This window comes from Macrobrachium rosenbergii, chromosome 10 (genome assembly GCF_040412425.1).
Source record: "Macrobrachium rosenbergii isolate ZJJX-2024 chromosome 10, ASM4041242v1, whole genome shotgun sequence".
In the NCBI taxonomy this organism is placed as follows: Eukaryota; Metazoa; Arthropoda; class Malacostraca; order Decapoda; family Palaemonidae; genus Macrobrachium; species Macrobrachium rosenbergii.
The window spans coordinates 49,975,629-49,992,893 of NC_089750.1; the positions used below are offsets into that span (position 1 = coordinate 49,975,629).

General features: G+C 40.1%; 1 protein-coding gene across 1 annotated transcript in view; it reads left to right on the plus strand.

The window, feature by feature from the left end:
• The window catches only part of LOC136842621 (rabankyrin-5), a 379,842-nt gene extending 362,989 nt beyond the window's left edge, over positions 1–16,853 (plus strand). Inside the window, 4 exon segments of the mRNA XM_067110236.1 lie at positions 2,943–3,138; positions 5,192–5,304; positions 16,561–16,743; positions 16,745–16,853. Of these exon segments, the coding sequence (XP_066966337.1) occupies positions 2,943–3,138; positions 5,192–5,304; positions 16,561–16,743; positions 16,745–16,825 (573 nt within the window). The 3' untranslated portion in view covers positions 16,826–16,853.
• The last annotated feature ends 412 nt before the right edge of the window (positions 16,854–17,265 follow it).

Below are 17,265 nucleotides of genomic sequence, written 5' to 3' on the forward strand. Positions count from 1 at the left end.
TTTAGAGGGGGTGGGGTTGCAAAATATTTCAAAAGTTAGGCATTTAATGCAAAGCTAATGAAATGAAAACCTGTTAAGTCCTTTTTTGTTGATTTTGTATTTGATAGTATTTGAAATGGACTATGGGAAAAATTTTCATAAACAAAAGTTTTATGGTTAACAACTAATGTAAAACAATGCAAACATTGATGGGTGTGTTAGTGATTCAACATGAGTCTGGTGTGATTCAAAGAATTTCTGTTGTTTGTGAGAAGGGTTAAAAAGAGAAACGGATGCAGGTATACTCAGGGGAGAAAGTGGAATTTTTTTTATGCTGAAACTCACCATAAATTGAAATATTGTGCTAGAGGCTTCCAGTTTGTTGCAAAATGAAGGTAAATGATTGAATATTACTAGAATGTAAGATTGTTTTAGTTGTAAAATGGCGTTTTTTGACAGTACTTATTTAGATAAGGATGGTTCTTTGACACAGAATTTTGAAAATTTGGCAGCTTATCAATGGAAATGGTTTATATTTGAAAATATTTCTGTGCAACAAAAATCAAAATTTATACAACCATGGTATTTTGTTGTATTTTGTCAGATGTATTGTACATGAAATAAGGTCCTCAGAAGAATATTTTCATATATAAAACTTTATGTAACGGGATGCAGCCAATATAGAATGTTAGTGCAAAAATTGGCTTGGCCATGATAAAATGACGAAAGAATTTATGAAATTTGGTAAAAGAGGTGAGTTACAAAGGAAACATGGTTGAGGACAATGCCAGAAGAAAAAGTTTTTTCAGAAATTCACCATAAATCAGAAATATTGTTCAATGAGACTTCCAATTTGTTGCAGGAAATGATTGATAATACTATGATTGAATATTACTAGAATGTAAGAGTTTTAGCTAGTAGGTGACAATTGCAGCACTCTTTTTGAAAACAGTTTTTGGCAGAATCATTGGCATTGTGTGTGTTGTTCATTTCTGTACTTCATATTCTGCTTGCAAATCTGGCATTGTGTTTACTGTTCATTTCTGTACTTCATCTTTTGCCAACAGACAATTTTACAAAGTTTGGCAAATATTCTGAAAAAATCTACAATAATCGTTTAGCTGGGATATCTTTCTTACATTATTTTGTCATCTGTACCATTATATTTATCTTAAATGGATTTTTATCAATAGATTGCAAAGATTTGGTTTGTTTTTCCAAATTTTAGTATCCGCAACATCCAGGTACAATCAGATGATAAACCAATAGTAGCCATGGTGCTACACTCTGGCAGGCAAACAGGTACTGTAGGTCTGAAACAATCTTGTGAATGATACTTACACAATGATAATGCCTCTCTATCTCATTTTACCCCAGTTTTCCCTTTCTAATGCATCATCCATTAAATAAGAGAAACTTCTTTATTAAGAGATATTTCTTTATTAAGATTTTAACTTTTCACACATTATTTTTTCACTAAACATTAAAAAAAATCCTCTATTTTAGCATGTGTTTTATTGCAGAATAGACAAGTGGACAAGTAAATATGAATAATTTGAAAATATGGTAACTGATTGATAATAGATATTATTATCAGCAGTAATTAATCAAAGTATTTTATTTTCTTTTAATACTTTATAAGAAAAAGGTGAAAAAATGAAAGTAACCTGACACTTGAATGGTCACATGCTTTTAGGGCAAATGCCTCATTTGATAAGAGGTATAGTGCATAAAAGGAATGGTGTAAAAATAAAATAATCTAATTGAGAATTAAATGAATGAAATATGATACAGCGTAAATTAAAACATAAAGCTTTCAATAACATATGTTAGGAAGTCCAGAATAGAAAAGAACATGTATTTGCTTATTTAGGTACAAATATATGTATGAATGCCTTTCAAGATATGACATGAACATGTTTGTATGGATGTCAAGAAAGAGTTTTCTCTACTTTTTGCAGACATTTTGGGTACTTTAGACGTTTGTTGAGTGTGCACGCTCTAAGCTGACTGTTGTGGGCCCCAAAGCTGTTTATCGAAGTTAATGGTTACAAGTTAATTGATTTGAAAATGTTTTCATATTTTATTATGCATAGCAATTTAGGAATAATCAAAGAAAAGCAAAAGAGTGTAGTGATGGTGCTACAGTAAACCCCCTTTATTCGTGGTCTCACTATTCGCGGACTCACATATTCGTGGATTTCTCTGTGGAATGTATCTACCCATTATTTGCGGAAAATTCGCCCATTTGCAGTATTTTTTACTGAGAAATGTTCGCCAATTACTGTATTTTCATATCATTTTCATAACTAAATGCACTTTTTGTGATAAAACTATTAAAATACTCAGGTATAAGCATTTTTAGAGGGTTTTTTGTGTTTTAAACTATCAAAATAGACAGTTCTAAGTATTTTTAGAGGGTTCTAAGTATTTGTGGATTTTAGCTATTCGCGGGGGTGTGCGGTACGTATCCCCCACGAATAAGGGGGGTTTACACTACACCTTTGTGGTGATTCCTGCAGCTTTCAGAGTGCATGGAGTGGAGAGCTGTAAACATTGAAAAGCTGAATACCATAGAATTTAGTGTGTTTAAATTTCATGGTGTAGAAGGAATGAAGGGATTGTGACAGTGTTAAATGCAAGGTAGATGTCATAGCCAATGCCTAAGAACATGGGAATAGGGCAGCCAAATGTTTTTGGTTCACTGCCTACATCAATTTTTTTTCCCTCAAAATAGCTTTCTTTCTTCAAAATTTAAGTGTATGATAAGAATGTGTTTAATGCGCTGTTGAGCCTAATACGCTAGCAAATACCATAGCTATAAAGTACTGTAGTTTAACTATATTACTGAGGTGGTTTTAAATGCTTATAATGCTATCAGTGAAGTTGAAGAGCTAGGAGGCAAAGAAGTATTACGTAATTGTAAATGTGTGAATAATTACTGGATAATTTTTTCTTTTCAGGAGGGTCATTTGGCAGTGGTAAAAGTGCTTCTTATAGAATCAAGAATTAATGCTGGTGCAGTAAATCTTCGTGGACAGAATCCTCTTCATGTCCTAGCAAACTATCCAAAAGACAATGCTGCTGCAATTGCTGAAGTTTTCTTGGAGACTATGCCAGATTACGATCTTAACAAAGTAGATGTTGAGGGCAATTCTCGTAAGTTAATATATTTGCCAGTCCAGTTTCTTGAACGATTTATGCTTACATAAGAGATACAGCATTTCTGCCCAAAATTATTATTAGAATATTTTATGTCCAAACTTCAAATTTGACACACTATTCTTAATGGACACCCTTCCTAGCCCAGTTTCTTTTTGAGGAAAATATGTTAACAACCAATTTTCATGTAAAAGCCCAAATTTCAATTGACAGAAAAATGCAAGTATTGGACACTAACCCTTCAAAGAAATTTTGTCACAATCAGCATTTTTAGTCTACCCTATTAGAAAGGTTTTATGAATATTTATTAGATAGAATCTAATTAATCTTGGTTTTAATAGAAGAATAAACACATCAGGCCATATGAGAGCCATGTTTGATTTACTCAATAATCTGTTTAACTTGTCTTTTTTTTTCATAATAACTAACAAACACTGAAAGTCAAGATTTGGAAACAAATCATTTAAGATATTTTGTCTTAATCTTCATTTTCAGTGTATCCAATAATGGAATGGTTTAATAATAACAACAACAACAACAACAAATAATAATAATAATAATAATAATAATAATAATAATAATAATAATAATAAAATGGATGGAGTTGGGAATAAAAAAATGCACCTTGGTCAACATACAAAAAGGCAAAGTAACAAGGACTGAAGGGATAAAGCTACCAGACGGGAATAGCATCAAACATACATGAGACGGGATACAAATACCTGGGAATAATAGAAGGAGAGGATATAAAACACCAAGAGATGAAGGACACAATCAGGAAAGAATATCTGGAGAGACTTAAGACGATACTCAAGTCAAAACTCAACACCGGAAACATGACGAAAGCCATGAACACATGGGCAGTATCAGTAATCAGATACAGCGCAGGAGTAGTGGAGTGGACGAAGGCTGAACTCTGCAGCATAGACGAGAAAACTAGAAAACACATGACAATATACAAAGCACTACACCCAAGAGCAAATACAGACAGACTACTGTATACATAACACAAAAGGAAGGGAAGAGAAGGCTACTAAGCATAGAGGATTGCATCAATATCAAGAGCAGAGCACTGGGGCAATATCTGAAAACCAGTGAAGACGAGTGGCTAAGGAATGCATGGGAAGAAGGACTGATAAAAGAGATAAAGACCCAGAAATATACAGAGACAGGAGGATGAAAAACAGAACAGAGGAATGGCACAACAAACCAATGCACAGACAGTACATGAGACAGACAAAAGAACTGGCCAGCGATGAAACATGGCAGTGGCTACAGAGGGGAGAACTCAAGAAGGAAACAGAAGGAATGCTAACAGCAGCACAAGATCAGGCCCTAAGAACCAGATATGTCCAAAGAACAATAGATGGAAATAACATCTCACCCATATGCAGGAAGTGCAATATGAAAGACAAGACCATAAACCACATAGCAAGTGAATGTCCGGCGCTTGCACAGAGCCAGTACAAAAAGAGGCATGATTCAGTAGCAAAAGCCCTCCACTGGAGCCTGTGCAAGAAACATCAGCTAGCTTGCAGTAATAAGTGGTACGAACACCAACCTGATAGAGTGATAGGAAGCAACCAGGCAAAGATCCTCTGGGACTAAGGTATCAGAACAATAAGGGTGATGCATGCTAATAGACCAGACATGACGTTGATTGACAAAATCAAGAAGAAAGTATCACTCATTGATGTTGCAATACCATGGGACACCAGATTAGATGAGAAAGAAAGAAAAAATTGATAAGTACCAAGACCTGAAAATCGAAATAAGAAGGAAATGGAATATGCTAGTGGAAATTGTACCCATAATCATAGGAACACTAAGCATGATCCCTGAAAAGGAATCTGGAAATAGGATGACTGATAGACCCCCCCTCAAAAAAAAAAAAAAAAAAAAATAAATAAATAAATAATAATAATAATAAATTAAGAAAAAATAAGAAAGTTAGGTTCTCAGTGAAAGTGCATGAATTTGTTTCTACATAAAGTTTATGGTTTCCATACAGTGGCTGTCTTAATATTTACAAGAATTCATTTTTTAACAGCATTGTTACTGGCTTACATGAGGGGAGCAGGACAACTGTGTCGTGTATTGGTTCGCTCTGGAGCTTGTCTTGGTACTACAAATAAGCATGGAGTCAACATTTTCAATTATCAGGTAAGCATATTTTGTTTTTTGTGGGGTTACTGATAAAAAGCTCTTAGTTTAATGTGTGATGTTTACTAATCTGAAATACTGTATTATCTTTATTGTACTGTAGTGGCTCATAATTTAGCATTTTTAACCCTTGAAGTGCCTTTATATTTTCTGGTGTCTGTTAGTATGGATCTTTTTCATCACCTCACATAAAAATTATTTTTTATTGTTTAAAGAAATATGTTTCTGCTTCTCCTTCCTTGCATTCGACTGTTAATGTTATCAGCACTCTTCTTGAAGTTTACGCTATCATTGTCAAAATAGATTTAAGTTCTGTAAAAGTTATTTGCTGGCTGTTTTTGTTACATGTATTAGTTTTTATATTCTTACATTTCTTTTAGATTGTGATAACAGATAGTGAATTTTGGAAGGAAAAAGATTAACATTTTGTAATTTATTAACAAATTTCTAAAATTAAAAAACCTAGGTTATTTTAAAAGAATCTTTAGATCTGATATGAAAGAAAGTTACCTTGAAAATTGAGAATTCATTTAGATGACTTAACTTATTATCACACCAAATACAGTATCACAATCACAATTTACTAACGTAATTACTGTACAACCCTTGTAATTTACACCAAATAAGGGATTTTGACAAAGGAAAAATCTATTTCTGAGGAAGGTCCCGTGTCACCCGGTGAAATTCCATTACAGCCGCAATTTCTAGGTATAACAATGCTAGATATACCAGAGAAAAAGAGCTTTCAGGAAAGCTGGGGTTACTACCCCCAGTCGATCGTCTTTTAGAAGACGTCGGTATAATAAAGGGTGAGTGAAAAACCACTACCATGGAAATATACTGAAAGATCTCTCCTTATCAAAACCCCGAAAAGAGCGGTGAGCCGTTACAGCTCCCACACTCAACACCCGCCAGGACGGCGACACCAGCGCCACCTACTTCATTCCATGCTAGCACTAACCCCAGACTTGGCATGCGCAATTAGGGTGGGGAGTACTAGACTAGACAGGGAGGGTCACCGGGTGACACGGGACCTTCCTCAGAAATAGATTTTTCCTTTGTCAAAATCCCTTTTCTGAGTCCAGTCCCGTGTCAGCCGGTGAAATAGTGATAGAGAATCATGCCAAGACTGCTACTACTGGAAAAAAGGAGGGTAACCTGAAGAAAAGGCAAAATTGTAACCAAAATAATTTTTAATTAAGGAATCTCTTCCATGAAGCAAGAATACTTAAAAGTAAGGTAACTTAATTTTAAGGCACATTAATAAACTTAGCACTACAAAACAATGGAGGTCCCCGGTCTGATGGGGAAAAAACCTCAAAATCTTAAAATTACTTAAAAGTAGTGAAACATGAAATGTGCACAGAACAAGAAAAACAACCTTAAAACTATATATGTAAACTTAGGCTTAAACACGTAAGAGACAAAATCAATGAATATAACATACACAATTATCTGGGGTAACGTGGAGCCAACCAAAAACTGTCCAGTACCCCACAAAGAGAAACAATTATGGCTAGTCAGATTACAGTTTTCCATCATCAAATACAAATATCAATATGAAGAGCTAGGCAGTGAGGCATAAACAACCAGGAGAATAAGCAGAGAAGCAAATGAGGCAGGCGGGGGGGGGAAAAGGAAAGGATATAATTATTTAAGGTGGGGAGATGACACTTCCCACTGCTACAGTAGAATATTTCAGGGCTTCGAGTGATTTTAAATAGTGGCGTTTAAACACCAGAGGTGATTTCCAACCCGTATATTTTGATAACTCTGAAAAGTCCATATTATGAAAATAATTAATGGAAGTAGCAACTGCTCGAATATCATGAACTTTAGGAACTGAGTCTGGGTTGGCTTGTTTAATGAAATACAGAACTTGTTGCCTTATAGCATTTAGAGAAAGAGTACCACCTTTCTCCCTGATAAAAAGAGGACCCGACTTACTCTGTGGAGTTCTTGAGAGGTAAGATTTAAGTGTATGGACTGGACATAAAGATTGATCTTGAGGAAGGGGCACCACCTTCCAAGGAGACCACCTGTCCTGTGGGTCTTCGTTCTTAGCTAAAAATCTAGGGTCAGGGGAGAGGAGGACTTCTCCGGATGGGAGGAAGTTAACAAAATTATCACCTCTAGTGAGAGCTGACAGCTCTGAAATTCTAGCACCTGAAGCCAAACTAAGTAAAAATAAGGTTTTCCTTAACAGATCCTGATAAGAGCAATGAAAGTTATCCAACTCTGATGCTAACTTAAGGACGTCATTGAGAAACCAAGTAACAGACTGTGGGCGTGATACTGGTCTCAGACGAGCGCATGCTCTGGGGATGGATGAAAAATAGGAATCTGTAAGGTCGATTTTAAAGCCGTAAAGAAATACTTTCTTCAATGCCGACTTGACTGTGGTAATAGTGGCGGGAGCCAGACCTTTCTCAAACAGTGACCTAAAGAAGGAAACTCCTAAATTAGTCTGTCATAATTTTGGCTTCAGATGCTTTCAGGAAGGAGGCTAATTTTTTGACTGCTGAGTCATATTGTTTAATAGTAGAATCTCTTTTATCTGATTCTAAAAACAGAGTATTGACAGGGTCAATGTTTGCTCCTTTTGGGCTGCGAACTTTATAAAGTCCATAAAGCTAGGGCATCTTGAATCCTTGAGGAAGCTGACACAGTCTTGGTTTGTACTGTCTGAGGTCAGAATGGGCTTGGGAATCCAAGACTCCGTAATCCCAGTTCCTGAAGGAGAGGGAACCAACTGCTCTTCGGCCAATAGGGGCTACTAGAGCTGGTTGACCTTTGAATGTCCTGAGTTTGTGTAAAACTTTCAGCAGTAAATTTATTGGGGGAACAGATAAATCCTCTCCCAATTGTTCCAATCTACTGTCATTGCGTCTGTGGCGAACGCCTGAGGGTCCAGGTTGGGGCTACATAACAGGGAGCTTGAAGTTGCTCTCCGTTGCCGAACAGATCCACTTGGAGGCCCGGAACCCGCGGCAAATCCATTTGAAAGATTCGCATCCAGGGACCACTCCGTCTCCAACGGGGTAGTCCTGGACAGGGAATCGCCACCACGTTCGGACACCTGCTAGGTGGGTGGCTGACAGGTGCCAACCGTGCTTGTTCGCCAGGAGAAGATAGCAACCATCACTTGGTTTACTCGACCTGATTTGGAGCCGCCCCTGTTGATGCAATGAACTACCACTGCGCTGTCTAACACCAATCTGATATGAATCCGATTGGGAGGGCGGATTTTCTTCAGAGTTAGAAAGACCGCCATGGCTTCCAGGGTGTTTATATGGAACTGCTGAAACATTGTGGACCACGTTCCCTGTACTTTCTGTTTTGGTGAATATCCCCCAGCCGCTTAGAGAAGCGTCTGTGTGGATAACTAGTGCCGGAGGGGGAAACTGAAGTGGAACTGTTTTGGACAGGCCCTTGACTGTGGTCCAAGGCCGCAGCCTTGTCTTTAAGATCCGAGGGATAGAGGAGACCCTGTCCCTGAGCTTGGTGTTTGCTCGACTCGCCACACTCTGTTTATGTCTTTTAATTTGGCTTTCAAGAGCAGGTCTGTTACTGAAGCAAATTGAGAGACCCAGGACCCTTTCCTGGGACCGACGGGATGCTGACTGATTTTTGAGAAACCTCTTGGTGAGAGATGCTATCTCTTTCCTCTTGGAAGGAACGAGAGATAACGTGTGGGAGGACAGGTCCCACTGAAGACCCAGCCACTGAAACCGAGACTCCGAGTCAGGCGGGACTTCTCCCTGTTCAGCTGAAAACCCAATGACTCTAGGAAATTGGTGACTATGGACGTGGCTTCCTGACACTCCGGAACAGTTGGAGCCCAAATTATCCAGTCGTCCAGGTACGCTGCTAGGGAGATTCCTTGGGACCGGAGCTGCTGTACTACCGTATCCGCCAGCTTGGTGAATATCCTGGGTGCAATGTTCAGACCCGAAGGGCATGACCCTGAAGGAGTAGGCTTGATTCCCGAGTCTGAAACCGAGGAACTGAGAGAAGTTCCGCGCAACTGGGACGTGATAATAAGCATCTGAAAGATCGATAGAGGTGGTGACGGCTCCACGCGGAAGTAGAGTCCGAACCTGAGCTACCGTAAGCATGCTGAAACTTGTCGCATTTTATGTAGAGATTTAGACGCGACAGATCCAGGATCACTCTTTGCTGATCGGAGTCTTTTTGGGAACAGTGAATAGCCTGCCTTGAAACTTTAGGTGCCTTGCTTTCTTTATTGCTCGTTTGTTGAGCAATTCTTTTACATAATCCTGTAGGATTGATGTGGGTGGCTGGTAAAATCTGTTTGGAGGGGAGGATTCTTGATCCAGCTCCACCCTAGTCCCTTGGACACAATGCTGTGTGCCCAAGGGCTGAAGGTCCATTGGTCCCTGAACCAATACAGGCGACCGCCTACCTGTGTTTTCTCAGTGGGAGGGAGCGGGTTTGTTCCCTCTACCACGTCCCTCTCCCCTTGGGGTGGTGTTAGACTTTCCTCTGTAGGGGCTTGCCCTTCCTCCCCTTGCCACCCTATTGAGGCCGTGAAAAATCCACGGCCTTCATATGTAGGGTTGTATGCTGGTGAGGATACATAGGAGGGCGCAGCTGGTTGGACCAACACGTACTGTTGGGGTTGGGACTTAGAGGTAGATGGCTGGGCCACTGCCGAGACCGGGACGGCTTGGAACCATCGCCTGATGAGGCCTCTTATGTCTCCTGAACCTTTTCCCTCCCCTCGCCTGGGGGCCGGCCGATTCTGGGGTCTTGCGCTTATAAGTGGGAATTCCCCACCCCAGCGAGCGAAGACTCTGATTGGCCCGTGTAGCTTCAGACATGACGGATGTAACTCTCCTTCAGGGAAGAGGTTAGGTCCCCAGATTGAACTTTTAATGAGCTTGTTAGGCTGTGGCGGATTAGAAGCATCAGCAAAAATAAATTTTCTACATTCCAGCCTCAGCCATAACAAACTCATGCAAGTCTAACTGGAAGGTCGCCAGGAAAGACTTAGCTAGACCTGGAAAAAGGGTTCGTCCGAGCCGGAGACGGCAGTAGCCTCAGTAAGACAGCCGGAGCTCATGGACCGGGCTAACTTAGTCCGGGTCTCAAACTCCGCCTTTAATAATGATTCTGGCAGCTTAGGGAGTTGCTCGCTAAACTGCTGAAGCGCAAAGAGGGTCCAACTTGCCAACAGTGAAAGTGGACGGGCGCCCACCCAGAACTCGTTACTTCCTGGGAATACCAGGAAGTAGACCCTGTTTCTTAATTGAGGAAAGGGATTCCCATCGAGGCATGCTCGGGTCGTAGCCAGAGCAATTTTGTCCATGCAAGGAGTGGAAGATCTTCACCCAGGGTGAACATCGTGAAATTGCCCTTGAAAGGGGTTAATTTTGTGTTCACTGCCTGCCACTCCATCAGAGTGCGCAGGAGAGCCGACTGGGCTTGGTCTCTAGGGATGATGACAGTCTCCCTAGGTACCTTGTCTGACCGAATCCAGGCTTCTTCTGTAAGCCTCACGAAGCCAGGATAAGGGGGCAAGAGATCGGGAAGAACTCCAACTCCTCCAACCGCCTCGTGCCCAGACCGTCTAAGAGTAAGTTTGCCATCATGTTGATGGCCCGAGAGCTGAACCGCCAAGGGTTTCCGACATCAAACGCGGAGGTCCGCAGTGTCGGGGAATAGAGTACTGCGGTTCTGCTTTAGGTTGGCGAGCCAAACCTGCCAGTACACTGTCATAGGTGGCAAACTTTTCTGAGATTTTTCAAATCTAGAATCTAGGTCCTCCATGAATTGCTTGTACAGTTCAGTGGCAAGGGCTTCTGCGTCAAAAGAGGCTGGCGAGGAGGGCTTGGTTTGCAGCCCTCTTACTCGCGCCCTTGCCTGGAGGAGCCAGATTTACTCCTCGGAGGCTACAGGTCCTGGGACCTTAGCCTTCGACGGGGAAGGGGTGCCTTCTTGGAAGTCGAGGACTTATAGCCCTTTCGCCTTCCATGAAGTCTTCAACTTGGGGATAGCAGACGGAGCTCTATCACCCAAAGAGGAAGACTTCACAAAACCTGCAAAAGATGATACAGATGAAGCAGGGGATTTAAACAAAGAGGGGCCCGCCCCAACATCCTCACTTACCTCCCCACTTACCACCTGGTCCTGCTCCGTATTCATAGGTTCCAAGTCGAGATTTAGGCCGGCAACATCCTCCGAGACCTCGGCGTAGATGATGTCCACTTGAGGTGGCTGGGTCGCATCACGGATCTGCTGAATAATAGGGGTGGCAAGTTCTTCTGGTACTGCGCTGCCACCCGTGCGCGGGGTAAAGCAGGTCCTCAACCTGGCGCCGAGGACGAGGGCTTCCCGGACGGAATATTCCTGCCAAACCCAGCCACCCAGGCCCGGAGGGATTCCAAGGCAGACTTCTTGGAAGTTTCATCCGCCTGCAAGGAAAACCTGCAATTAGTCAGGAATGCAAAGACCGACGGAGAAACATAAACAACGTAACAATATGAGGAGCATGGACCGGAGGAAAGAAGACTTTCACTTACCGACTCATCCTGGATGGTTGAGGAGAGAGCAAAGCAAACCTCACAGCCATCGGGTGCCAAACAACCAGGTCATCTAGCCGGACCGCACAACCAGCGTGGGTCCGGCACACTAATTGCCCGTAGGGTTGTTGAAGGAGGCGGTACACCCGGCTCCTCACAACGAACAGTCTGTAAAGGTAACAGTACATGAACCTCACACTCTAAGCAAAATAAAGCCGGCAAGGCCGGGAAACTCAACTACAACCGGAATACTCCGGTGAGAAGAACTACCAAATTAAACTGGGCCAATAAGCTTTAAATGCACAGAGTGGAAGTTTAGGATTCATACTCGGAGGACTCGGGAATGAAGGAACGAGAAACCAGAAACCAACCATAAGGGCTGCCAGAAAATTAACGGCGGAGCCCCAGGTGTGGGACCGGAATCACGTATATGGTAGAACAAAAATAATAATAATAATAACAGTAAACAAAACTAACAATGATGGTAACCCTCAAGAGACCGGAGGAGTCTGTATGCTAGCGTGACATAGAATCATCCCACATCTATCTCCCCGCCGGAGAAACAAATGGGTAAAGGATCAATGTTCATAACATACGGGGCCACACCTAAACCCTAACTTTTGCAGCTCGATGGGGAGACGAGAGGTGAGACAGGATTCGAACACGCTCGAGCAACCAAACCACCCACCCTACCACAGCGGCTGGGGACGATATGGGAGGAGCGAATCCTCTACCAATAGGAGAAGTCCCTGACTCGGAGAAAACGCCATCTAGCGTCACCCGCACGAGTCGCAAGGCTGGGGAGGAGGGGTGGGGGTAGTGGAGAGGAGTAGGCTACCGGAAGGGGAGAGGAGACAAGGAGAACATGACACCCGCTCAACTGCAACCTTCCCTCCCAATGAACTTGGAAGGGAAGCCTACTCCAGGGAGCTACACAGCCCAAAGCCCAACTTCTCCTAGGCGTAGCCTAATAAAAACCTAACCTAATATAGGTTAGGAAGGAGAGGGGTGAAAAAGGAGAGGAGGAACCAACAGGGAGAGAAATTTTGTGCCGAGAGCCAACAGGGAACGAGTAGGGGATAAGGTAGGCGACTAGCCTAGAGGAACACATCCAGAGAACTCGATTCTCCAAATTGGGGGAAGAGGACTAAGGGGCTCACTCTGACCCTAAAACGAACCCTGAGGAAACAGCAACAAAACTCCCTCAACCTGATCTCCGCACCCAGGGCAAGGGATGGAGCCCACACTACCACCATCATACAAAAAAAAAAAAACAATCAAAATAAAATTACGTTCAACAGGAAGTGTAGCCTACCTCGGGTAATTTCAAAATATTTTATAAGGTTCATCAGAGGCAGAGGTACACAACCAAAAACAAAAACAAATAAAACTAAAAACATTAAACTTAAAATAAGAGCACCATCTTCAAGAATAACATAATAGCCTATGAGACTAAATGAAAAAGAACCCAACCTGGTGGGGTACAGGATGGAGCAACTCCTAAGAGAGGCCGACAGGCCAAAATGCAAAACAAAACTAAAATTGGAGGGGGAGCCTTTGCACGGAACCACCAGGAAGGAATTCAAGGGCTAAAATCTAAATATATATAGCGACTGGGAGAAAACTCCGACCGAAAGAACAGAAGGAGTCGCCTCGCGGTCGACATGGCTGATAGGGGATGCCGTGGCGTCATAAGAAGATCCCAATATTTATGAAAATACGAGACCAAAACAGCCATAATTAGATCAAAACCCCACAAGAAGATGGTACTTAACTTAGAGATGGAAAAGGTGCTCAAGCCATCGTAGATGAAGAAAAAATAATCCAAAATAGGGACGAGCACACAAAAAAGCGAACGATTATCACGTGCTAGAAAATGGAATGAAGTAGGTGGCGCTGGTGTCGCCGCCCTGGCGGGTGTTGAGTGTGGAGCTGTAACGGCTCACTGCTCTCTTTACGGGGTTTTGATAAGGAGAGATCTTTCGAGTATATTTCCGTGGTAGTGGTTTTTCACTCACCCTTTATTATACCGGCGTCTTCTAAAAGACGATCGACTGGGGTAGTAACCCCAGCTTTCCTGAAAGCTCTTTTTCTCTGGTATATCTAGCATTGTTATACCTAGAAATTCGTGCTGTAATGGAATTTCACCGGCTGACACGGGACTGGACTCAGAAATTAAAACATTGTTATTTTCTTAAAAACATCCAGCTGATTATATCCCCCATAACACTTGAACCAAGTCTAAAATATTAGAACAATAACACTGTGATTAAGTAAGTATGGCTTACATTTTAAGAGAAATATTTCTGCTTGGCTCTAGTAGAGCTCGCACTCTTTTCTTGTGTCCTTTTGTTCTGATTCTGTGACAGTGGTCTGGTTTAATTACTTAACCCCTTGAGGATGGTGGGGGGATCAAAATCTGTCTATGCCAGAAGATTCACCCTTCATTGATTGAACGAAAATTTTTACGAATGGTTTTCTTTGGCTGCTGTAATAATGAAGTTGGTGTCATTGTAAAGCTAAAGAGTTGACCTTTATCATGGTATATTAAAAAATGCGCCCCCAAAAAATCAATATCACGCAGTAAAATTAGCCATACTAAAAATATTGTTGCTTTTAAAAAAGCACATTAAATTGGAGAAATAGATATCCAATTTTTTTAACAGCGTAAAAGTATAAGAAATTGCCTTTCCACTGATATGAAATCCATTATTATTTTAACCCCATATGATACCACAAAGTGCATTAAATAAAATATAAAATATATGGTACAGTATATACAGTATACTAGAGTGGCAGAATAACAGTTGTCACTTTTTTTTTAAATTTGCCATAAATTAGATTATATACCATCCTCCTCAACAGCAACAGGCCTCCGTATGTGCCATATTCAGATTTTGTTGTTTTGATGCTTTTTGTGATTTATAGCAAAGTTTTTGAAAAATATCTTTCAATGACAACTATAGTCATCATCAGAATCTCGGAAGTTGAAAAATGGAAGACAGCTCTAACAGTCATCAGCATCTCAAAGGGTTAATGATGATAATAATAATAATAATAATAATAATAATAATAATAATAATAATAATAATAATAATAATAACCTTGCAAAAAGAGGGGGTGTGGGTGGAGGTGAGAGATTTACTCAAAAACCTTTTCACATTATTTAGACCTTCAAAATTTATTACAGTTATTCTAGATTAAACTTTATTAAAAATACTTCATACTGTATAAATAAAATCTGAACTCGTGTAACTGAAACCCCATTTTTTAATTTACATAAGCAGTTAACGAAGCATAGGCTTATACTCATTAAACCACACCTAAAGGGCATAATGCTGCACAAGCGCTAAGTTACAGCATTCCTCCCTGGTGTTACTTAGTGAGTCTCCTTTCAGAGCTTGAGTTGCAGTGCAGAATATCTCTTGTCACCTATCATAAAAACCAGTGCACTTGCTAAAATACTCAGAGCAGTCACTTGAAGGAGAGTCACATGTAAAGTGGAGTTATAATAAATTCAATCCCTAGTCATAATAAAAACCCAAACAAAAATCTTCACATACAAAGGCACTTTTCATATTTCAAGGTCTTCAGATAGATGAGTTTTGTGTGGTTCTACCAGTTGCCACCATGACTACAACCTGTTACCAGCAATACAGAATCTTGCATGAAGCCGTTCAACATGGAATTTAATTAAATATATGTATATGTAGAATTCAAATGAAAGCAGAATGGATAGTAACTTCATGTTAGTAGATGGATACAGATGTCAGATTCTTATCTACATGCTTATAGGCAAAATGAAAATAATTAGGTACTTGTGTTAAATATCAGTAAGGTTTGTGTGGCCAGCAACACACTATTTTAGGATTTAAGGTCTGGGATTTTCAGTTTCACAGGCTGGTGCCATTAAACCTGTAAATTTCAAGGGACAACTTTAGTACATTCCCATTCCAGTGTTTATTATACTGCCAAATACTTTATCATATTTTTGGCCCTATATCCTTTCCTTTGTCAGGTTTTCATATACAGAAATTTGTTCAGTTCATCAGAGAGTGCTCCAGATTTTTTTTTTTTATAAATCACTCGCTACAGTATTTCTAATAGGTCCCTGGGATTTTCCATTATTCATCTTCCCCAGGGCCTTTTTAATCTTGTCAGATTTTATATTCTCCAAAGGTCTCTATCATTCCGTTCCTCATTTCATATTCATTCTCTCCGTTCAGGTGAAAACTACTTCCAATATTCTATTACTGCACGCCTCTCCTTAGCTTTACTTTTTCAGTTTTATGGTTTATACAGCTTGCTCCATACGCATCTTTTTTCACCTTTCCTCAGCCACTTGCCTATGTTGAATTTTTTTCTTCTATTTTAGGAATATCGTATAATAAAGAGGAACTAATCCTGTAAAAATGCCTTGGGGTACTTTGAGACCTCATGCTTGGCAATATGGAATGTCTTCATATTCCTAAGAATGCCAATAAGGCTTAAGAAATTACTTCAGTATTTGTTATGAACTGATAATGCTATTGATACAATACATTCCATGTGCAAAACCATTTGAAAAGAAGGATTAGAAGGATTCATTTGACATGAAAAGGGGTAGAAACAGTAGAAAGCAAAGAAAAATGTTTTGCCATTATGTATTTGTGATTTTGCCTGTACTGTATCTGTGAATTGATAAACTAGAATAAAAGTTGTCTTTTTACAGGTACCAACTAAAACCTTGCTATTTAGACTGCTTGATGTGTTATCTGCTGAACCTCCATGGAGTGAAGGTGAACTCTGCATGGAATGTGGTACCAAATTTGGAATTGCAACACGAAAGCATCATTGTAGACACTGTGGACGGTTGTTGTGCAGTCGCTGTTCAGATAAAGATGTGCCTATCATAAAAGTTCTCTTTAAATAAACCAGTTCGAGTTTGCCAGACATGCTACGATGTCCTTACTTTGGGACCTGCAGCAGTTTCTTAATGTCCAACATCTCTTAGTGTGAGTAATATGTTCATGTTTTTTATGCAATTTTCTATGCAGTTTATGATTACTGTACAGTAGTAAATAAGGGAGAAGGGATTTCATATGGTTGCAAATTTTGTCATTTTTTGACATTAAAGGTTCACATACCTCATACCCTTTCAAACATGTAATTATATCATAGTAAAATTTAAAATTAAAATAAATTATAACTTTAAGTTATTAGACTCATTAAATATGGTCAAAATAAACATTTATCTGAGCTTTTGTAACACTGTTAACTAAAAAAATCTGCTGTTTAGAATGCAGTATATGAATTTATACTAATTATATATACCAAAGTAAGTAACATATTTTTAATTTTTAAGATATGAAACTATGATTACGAAGGGAAGAGTGAAAGGATATTTAGGCGAGGTTGTAAAATCCCTTCATTTTAA